The sequence below is a fragment of the Camellia sinensis genome, chromosome 13, assembly GCF_055761805.1.
Source record: "Camellia sinensis isolate YWXY chromosome 13, ASM5576180v1, whole genome shotgun sequence".
In the NCBI taxonomy this organism is placed as follows: domain Eukaryota; kingdom Viridiplantae; phylum Streptophyta; class Magnoliopsida; order Ericales; family Theaceae; genus Camellia; species Camellia sinensis.
The window spans coordinates 105,683,440-105,692,830 of record NC_138973.1 but is presented as its reverse complement, the minus strand read 5'-3'; the positions used below and the strand labels follow the sequence as shown (position 1 = coordinate 105,692,830).

The 9,391-nt window shown below is 36.6% G+C and overlaps 1 protein-coding gene across 1 annotated transcript; it reads right to left on the bottom strand.

The window, feature by feature from the left end:
* Positions 1-2,312: 2,312 nt before the first annotated feature.
* On the bottom strand, positions 2,313-5,168 carry LOC114281161 (uncharacterized). Its single transcript, XM_028223612.2, has 2 exons — positions 4,645-5,168; positions 2,313-2,481 (listed from the first exon to the last, which is right to left on the bottom strand). Exons 1-2 carry the CDS (start codon positions 5,166-5,168, stop codon positions 2,313-2,315), a joined length of 693 nt encoding a protein of 230 aa, XP_028079413.2.
* Positions 5,169-9,391: the final 4,223 nt, after the last annotated feature.

The window sequence follows — 9,391 nt, the reverse complement described above, 5'->3', positions numbered from 1 at the left end:
ACAAAACACATAGCTTCAAAATTAAACTTCAATATACATATAACCAAACTCCATAAACTCCTTGAATTATACATGCATGTGTACTATAGACTCCAATACCTTTCCAAATGGCACAAGTGATGTTTATACTCATGAAACTCAACAAAACCATGCTTGCATGTATGATTCAACACTCAATTTCTCATATTCAACTTGTTACATGCTTGATGATGCAATTTCGTGGTAATTCTACGCACGCATGTGCACATAAACTTCAATTTCATCATAATCAACACCATTTATGTTCTTGATTACCATTTAACCTTGAATCACAAAATCACAAACTCAAACTCATAAATTTACTCACCTAGAAGTTCAAGTCTTCTAAATTCTAGTTAATCCTTGAGTTAAACTCCAAAATCTTCGAGCTTCTTGAGCAATTCTCTAACTTGAGCTCCCTCTTTCTCTCTAACCGGCACACTCTCTCTCTCTCTCTCTAGACTGTAATCTCAGCAAAAATGAGCTCAAAACCATAATATGAAGCTATATAGGCCCTCATATAGGATGGCCTAATCAAATTTTGATTAAGGCTAATCAATAGTGCTTGATTAATCGTTCTGAATCTAATTATTTTGATCTGAATAAATTTTCAATTAAAATTCACCATAGGCTCTAAAAATTACGTTAATCACAATGGCAAGATTAATTTCAGTTTCTGTGGCCGATAAGGCCTTCAATTTAAATTCTAAAGCAGAAAATCAGACAGATTTTCCTACGACAAAGAGATAGAAATTCAAAACCACATATAACCATAAAAATGACACTCAAAATCATATTAAACACATAACCACAATCGTAAATAAGATCAATTAGCATAATACGGAACAGGGTTATCACAGTCTTGCCCCTTTTAGAAAGTTTGGTCCTCCAAACTTATTTTACCTTCATTGGGAAACAAATGCAAATAGCGTAGTCGCATTTCATCTTCTTTTTCCCATGTTGCGTCCGTCCCATAGTGTTCTTTCTATTCCACTTTCACAATCGGGATGGACTTACTTCTTAATTGTTTCACTTGGTGGTCTATGATTTGTTCTGGCCATTCTACATACTCCATATTTTCATCGAGAGCTATCTGGTGATAATCAATCACATGAAATGGATCTCGAAAATAACCCCTCAACGTTGATACATGAAATACATTGTGCACTTGTTCGAATCCCGGTGGCAAAGCGACTCTGTAAGCAACTGGACCAAGTTTTTCCAAAATCTGAAACGGCCCAATGTAACGAGGTGACAATTTACCCTTCATTTCAAACCTTACTTGGCCCTTCATCGGAGTCACATGGATAAACACATGGTCACCAACCTCATAGTTGAGAGGTCTTCTTCGAACATCTGCATAATTATTTTGTCAGTCCTGAGCTGTTTTAAGCCTCTGTTGGATGATTTTAATCTTCTCAGAAGTGTCTTGCACAATTTCAGGCTCAAGCAAAGCTCTATCTCTAACTTTTATCCAACAAATTGGTGATCTACACCTTTTACCATACAAGGCTTCATATGGTGCCATACCGATGCTAGAGTGGAAGCTGTTATTGTAGGCAAACTCTGCTAATGACAAATAATCTTCCCAATTCTCTTGAAAATCTAAAGCACACATTCTATGCATGTCTTCTAAAGTCTGTATGGTCCGTTCTGATTGCCCATCTGTTTGTGGATGGAATGCAGTACTGAATCTCAATTTTGTTCCCATAGCTCTTTGCAAGCTTTTCCATAACCTAGACACAAATTTCGGATCGCTATCCGACACAATAGACACCGAAACTCCATGTAAACGAACAATCTCATCAATATATATAGTAGCCAATCTATAAGCATCAAATGTAGTTCTAACAGGCAGAAAATGTGCAGACTTAGTCAGACTATCTACTACAACCCAAATAGAATCCATACCTCGAGGAGTTCGAGGTAGACCAACGACAAAGTCCATAGTCACATGCTCTCACTTCCATTCAGGAATAGGGAGAGGCTAAAGTAGACCGCTTGGTTTCTGATGTTCAGCTTTGACTTGCTGACATTGAAGGCACTTGGACACATACTCTGCAATCTCTTTTTTTATTTTGGGCCAACAGTCACTTGGTTTCAATTCTCGATAAATTTTATTATTACCCGGATGCATAGCAAATACTGACTCATGAGCTTCATCAAGAATCCTCCTCTTTAACTCGAGAATGTTCGGAATACACAATCTATCTTGGAATTTCAGCACCTCATTTACCACACTATATCCTAGTCTCGGATTCATTTCAAATTCATCAACTATCTTTTTAAGGAATTCATCCTATCTGTTTCTGTTTAATCTTCTCAATGATTACTGGTTCAGTTGAAATAGCGGCTATCAATCTGCCTTGCTCACTTAATACCACTTCAATCTTGAACTTCTCGAAATCTTGCAAGATCTCTTTTTGTTGAGTAAGCAAACATGCCAAACTTCCCATCGATTTCCTGCTCAGGGCATCAGCAACTATATTGGCTTTCCCGGGGTGATATTGGATTTCAAGATCATAATCTTTTATCAATTCAAGCCATCTTCTCTGCCGCATATTCAAATCCTTCTGCGTGAAGAAGTATTTCAGACTTTTGTGATCTGTGTAGACTTCACATTTTGCCCCATACAAATAATGCCGCCAAATTTTTAAAGCAAATACGACTGTGGCCAATTCTAAATCATGTGTCGGGTAGTTTTTCTCATGTGGCCTTAACTGCCAAGAGGCGTATGCAATCACCCTTCCATTCTGCATTAATACACAACCCAAGCCTTTATAAGATGCATCACTGAAAATCACAAAGTTTTTTGTATTTGATGACAATGTCAAAGCTGGTGCGGTGGTTAGTCTCATTTTCAGTTCATGAAAGGCAAATTCTCTTTTATCATCCCATTCAAACAGTTGCCATTTGCATGTCAGTTGGGTAAGAGGCACAGCTATTTTTGAAAAGTCTCTCACAAACCTTCTATAGTACCCAGCTAAGCCCATGAAACTGCGGACTTCTGTTACATTTGTTGATGTAGGCCAATTCACAATTGCCTCTACTTTTTGTGGGTCTACTGAAATTCCCTCTTTGTTAATAACATGCCCTAAGAAAGTAACTTCACCCAACCAAAATTCACATTTCTTTAGTTTGGAAAATAATTTCTTTTCCCTAAGTATCGGCAACACAGTCCTCAGATGTTATTCATGTTCAAGTCTATCCTTTGAGTATATCAAAATATCATCAATAAAAACTACAACAAATTCATCAAGGTGGGTCTTAAAAATTCGGTTCATTAGGTCCATAAATACTGCAGGAGTGTTAGTCACCCCAAATGGCATAACAAGAAATTCATAATGACCATACCTTGCTCAAAACACAGTTTTCTCAACATCCTCTGCTTTTACTTTCAGCTAGTGGTATCCGGATCTAAAATCAATTTTGGAAAACACTTGTGACCTTTGCAACTGGTCAAACAAATCATTAACACGAGGTAAGGGATATTTATTCTTTACTGTTACCTTATTCAGTTCTCGGTAGTCAATACACAAGCGTAAGGTTCCGTCCTTCTTTTACACAAATAACACCGGTGCACCCCACGGTGAAGTACTGGGTCAGATAAACCCTTTATCCAGTAAATTTTGCAATTGTTCCTTTAATTCTTTCATTTCAGCAGTAGCCATTCTGTAGGGAGTTTTAGAAATAGGCTGAGTGCCTGGCACAATTTCAATAGTAAACTCTATCTCCCTGTCCACCAATTCCCTTGGTAATTCATTTGGGAACACATCTGGGAATTCTCTAACAATAGGGATACTATTCAATTCAACATTCTCAGATTGTTCAGATAGCACACAACACAAATAACCCTGGCACCCTTTCCTGATTAGTTTACATGCTTTCATTACAGATATCAAATAAGATGGAGGCACTACCCCGTTACCCACAAACACAATTTCTTCCTGTTCTGGAGGTCTAAATACAACTCGCTTTGTTATACAATCAATGGTGGCACAATATTTAGTTAACCAATCCATGCCCAGAATCACATTAAAATGTCTAAAATCCAAGGGCAACAAGTCTACGTACAGGATAACATTCCCAATATGCATGTCACAAAATCGATATACAAATGCACACAGCACAGATTCCCCGGATGGAGCACACACACATAGAAAATATGGCAATGGTTCTAGAGGTCTACTCAGTCTAGATGCAAATGCACAAGTTACGAAAGAGTGCGTTGATCCAGAATCAATTAGTACAAAAGCATCCTAATTACATACAGAAATAGTACCTGAGACAATGGCTTCAGCATTTCGTGTATTGCCCGGAACAAGCACAAAAACTCTCTCATACCTTACAGTATCTTCGGTAGTAGTAGATCTCGTAGTATTTCCCAGTTTTGGGATCGATGCGGTTGAGCTAGCAGCTAACTTTCCACTATTCTAGCTGCAATCTCTAGCCATATGCCCCGTTTTACAACATTTAAAACAAGCTCCCGACACACGGTAACAAACTCTACGATGCCTTTTACTACAAATATTGCACATTAGAGATGTATCTCGGGAAGAATTCGAAGTACTCGAGGAGCCCGTATTTTGTTTCTTTGAAAATTTCTTCTTCGAAAAGAAGCCTTGCCTTTTTCTATCCTTCCAGTCGGTTGCTGGTTTAGCTTGTCTGGCTATATTAGCTTCTGATATTATGGCCCGGTCTAGCACCTTAATATAGGTCTCTAGCTTGAGAACATTCACCTTTTCTAAAATATCATCTCGGAGCCCTCCCTCAAAATGTCTTGCTTTCTTGTAGTCAGTGCCAACCACATGTGGTGCAGACCTAGCCAATTCAGTAAACTTGGCCTCATACTCAGCTACAGTCATGCTGTTTTGTTTCAGTTCCATGAACTCCGACACTTTTTTGTCTCGGACACACTGTGGAAAATATTTTTCATAGAAAATCTCCAAGAACCGTACCCAACCGATGCTTTTATTGTTTTCACGCATTAGCATCCACCACCTTCTTGCCTCATCTTCAAGAGTGAAAGTGGCTAAAAGTACTTTTTGTGTCTCTGAACAGGGAAACATCTCAAACAGCTTTTCAATGCCGAGAACCCACGCTTCGGCTTTTAACAGATCTAATCCCCCCTGAAACTGCGACGATTTCATTTTCTTAAATTCTTTGGTGAGAGCTATTATTCAGTCATCATTCTGTAAGTCTGGCACAGGTGGTGCCGGAGGTGGAGGTGGAGGATGTGATTGCTGCCACTGTTGTTGCCATTGTTGTTGTTGCCTCAATGTTTCTGTCATTTCTTGAATCAATCTTTCCATCCTATCCATTCTGGCAGTAGAGGACTACTCCATCTCATCACCTCTTGTTCTCACCATCTGATTAGACTTGCATTATTCTTTATACAAAAGTTTCACAAGTATGCATCTACTAAAGAGCATACATATTCGCATCATTTGCAATGCAAGTAAATCACAAACATATAGCATATAATCATTTATCTCAAAGCATTTAAGCACATTCTCAATGTTTACAAATTCCTACTCATCACATGAATGCATCCTAGATCTTTTCTAGATGCTTATTGCTCTTTTGGACAAGTTTGTGAGTTACTAACTCGTGCTCTGATACCACTCTATCATGACCCGAATCCACCCCTATGGGTTAAGGACATAACCGGACAGTAATCATGAGATTACCAACGGCCTCAAACCAAATAAAACATTTTCCCAACGGAGTTAAGGGGCCAAAACGGAAGCAACTTAAAACTTTGTCCATTGAGTTGTGCTTACATGGTATAGTAAAATCATTCCACAACATTTTATAATAACTCACACATATTCACAAAGTTAGTCTTCATCCAGGAACTTCCAGTTATACAGTCAGCCAGACAAAACTTATATAAAAAAGTAATTCATCGTTTTTGCAAATCATAGCAAGAATATACAAAAGGACAAAAGGGCGAAAACAAGTCTCGTGCGTGAGACATGAGGGCTGACTCCTCAAAACTCTGACTATCTCTCACATACTTCACTGAGGCTGGGTTTGGACGTTCCTTGGCTCACCTACAGGCACATGAATGAGAATGAGCGAAAGCCCAGTGAATAATATCAAATAAAGAAGGTACATGAATGGAGTTTGAAACAAATACATCAAACGGCCTGGGGCCCAATTCATATTTCTACTTAGTGTATCAAGTGACTACAGATTCAGACGTATCAAACGGCCTCGGGCCCAATCCATTCATTTCCTGCGGCCTTTGGCCTATTCATTCATGTCCGACGGCCTTTGGCCCAATCATTCATATCCAACGGCCTTTGGCCCATTTATTCATATCCAACGGCCTTTGGCCCATTCATTCGTATCCAACGGCCTTTGGCCCAATCATTCATATCAAACGCCCTTTGGCCCAATCATTCATGTCAAATGGCCTTCGGTCTAATCATTCATTCAGTTTAGCAGACTTATGAAACTCAAATAGGAGTAAGCAATAGACCAAATGGCATACTTCAAAATATCTTTACTAAGATATTACTCACAAGGATCTGCCGAATGGTTTGCCCTTGTGCTTGACCCTACACATTTCATAAACATAATGGGTCTCAAATGATTCAATCCGTTCTTAACTTATACATTCCTCTTTGGCCTCTTTCTTATCTTATTAATCCATTTACAATGTTCAATGCATGCCTAAGAGTTCTTAGAAGTGAAAGAGAATAGAAAACGAAACACAAAACATCTCTACAAAATTTTTGAAACAGGGCTCCCCGCTCGAGCGGACCCCTTTGGTCTGCAAAAGTACTGGTTGCCTCATTTTTACGCTCGAGCATGACTTTAGACGCTCAAGCTGAGAGTTCGAAAAATGAGACTAACGCTCGAGCGTGACTCTCCCCGCTCGAGCAGACATCAATGTCTGCAAAAGTTATGGGAGCTAACATTTCACGCTTGAGCGGTGCTTTCCCCGCTCGAGCGGACATGCCAAATTCTAGAATTTCCAGAACTGTTCTTGAAGCTCAAACTCGATATTCAAAGGCCCAAAACTCATGTTCTTGGTTCAAAAATGTGGAAACACATTATATATCATGAGTATAAAAGCAATATGAGGCCAATTGTTCAAAATCATGATCCAATTCTCAATTCATCTCAACAAAACACATAGCTTCAAAATTAAACTCCAATATACATATAACCAAACTCCATAAACTCCTTGAATTATACATGCATGTGTACTATAGACTCCAATACCTTTCCAAATGGCACAAGTGATGTTTATACTCATGAAACTCAACAAAACCATGCTTGCATGTATGATTCAACACTCAATTTCTCATATTCAACTTGTTACATGCTTGATGATGCATTTTCATGGCAATTCTACGCATGCATGTGCACATAAACTTCAATTTCATCATAATCAACACCATTCATGTTCTTGATTACCATTTAACCTTGAATTCACAAAATCACAAACTCAAACTCATAAATTTACTCACCTAGAAGTTCAAGTCTTCCAAATTCTAATTAATCCTTGAGTTAAACTCCAAGATCTTCAATCTTCTTGAGCAATTCTCTAACTTGAGCTCACTCTCTCTCTCTCTATAACTGGCACACTCTCCCTCTCTAGAGTGCAATCTCAGCAAAAATGAGCTCAAAACCATAATATGAAGCTATATAGGCCCTTATGTAGGATGGCCTAATCAAATTTTGATTAAGGCTAATCAATAGTGCTTGATTAATCATTCTGAATCTAATTATTTTGATTCGAATAAATTTTTAATTAAATTTCACCATAGGCTCTAAAAATTACGCTAATCACAATGGCGTGATCAATTTCAGTTTCTGTGACTGATAAGGCCTTCAATTTAAATTCTAAAACAGAAAATCAAACATGTTTTCCTACGACAAACAGATTGAAATTCAAAACCACATAAAACCATATAAATGACACTAAAAATCATATTAAACACATAACCACAATCATAAATAAGATCAATTAGCGTAATACGGAACATGGTTATCATATTTACACCTTCTGTGAAAAGCATAAGCCTTTTTTGAAAAGTTACACTGTTTGTGAAATAAATTTTTTCATAAAATTTACACCTTTTGCTAAAAACATATACCTTTTCTAAAAGTTTACACCTTTTTGTGCAAATACTTACACCTTTTTCTGAAAAGTTACTCCATTTGTGAATTAATTTTTTCCATAAAATTTACACCTTTTATGGGAAGTCACACATTTTCTGAAAACAAAATTTACACCTTCTGTGCTTGCATATTTTGTGAAAATATTAACACGTTTTTTGAAAATTTACACCTTTTATGAAAAATTTGCTTTCATAAAAGTTATACCTTTTGTGAAACCTTACACCTCCTCTGAAAGTTTACACCTTTCAGTGGAAATACTTACACCATTTCTGAAAAGTTACTCCTTTTGTGAAATTATTTTTTTTATAAAATTTACACCTCCTATTGGAACTTACATCTTTTTTAAAAGAAAACTTACACCTTCTGCCAAATAACTTACATCTTTTGTGAAAACATTTACAGCTTTTTTGAAAATTTACATGTTTTATGGAAAATTTCCTATCACAAAATTTACTCCTTTTTGTTAAAAAGTTACACCTTTTCAGAAAGTTTACGCCTTTTGGTGGAAATACTTACACCTTTTCAGAAATAATTTTTTTCATAAAATTTACAGCTTTCGTTGGAACTTACACATTTTCTTTTCACAAAAGTTACAACTTTTGTCAAATAACATACATCTTTTGTGAAAACATTTACACCTTTTTAAAAATTTACACCTTTTATGGAAAAAGTTGTAAATGTTTTCACAAAAGATGTAAGTTATGGCACAAAAGGTGTAAGTTCTAATAAAATGTGTAAATTGTATGCAATTTTTTTTTTTCACAAATGGAGCAACTTTTCAGAAAATGTGTAAATATTTTCCCCAAAAGGTGTACACTTTCAGAAAAGGTGTAAGTTTTTAACAAAAGGTGTAAACTTTACGAAAACATATTTTCCATAAAAGGTGTAAATTTTGAAAAATCGTGTAACTGTTTTCACAAAAGATGTAAGTTATGTCACAAAATATATAACTTTTGCTTTCAGAAAAGGTGTAAGTTCTAATAAAAGGTGTAAATTTTATGGAAAAACTATTTCACAACAGGAGTAACTTCTCAGAAAAGGTGTAAGTTTTTAACAAAAGGTGAAAACTTTTCCATAAAAGGTGGAAATTTTCAAAAAAGATGTAACTGTTTTCACAAAAGATGTAAGCTATGTCACAGAAGGTGTAACTTTTGTTTTCATAAAAGGTGTAATTTCTAATAAAATGTGCAAATTTCATGCAAAAAAAAATTTCACAAAAGGAGTACATTTTCAG

Coding starts and splice junctions, on each gene's coding strand:
- LOC114281161 (XM_028223612.2), bottom strand. CDS start 5,168: ATGAAATCGTCGCAGTTTCAGGGGGGATTAGATCTGTTAAAAGCCGAA. Junction 2,482..4,644: donor GACTGGAAGGATAGAAAAAG/GCAAGGCTTCTT, acceptor TGCCCTGAGCAG/GAAATCGATGGGAAGTTTGG.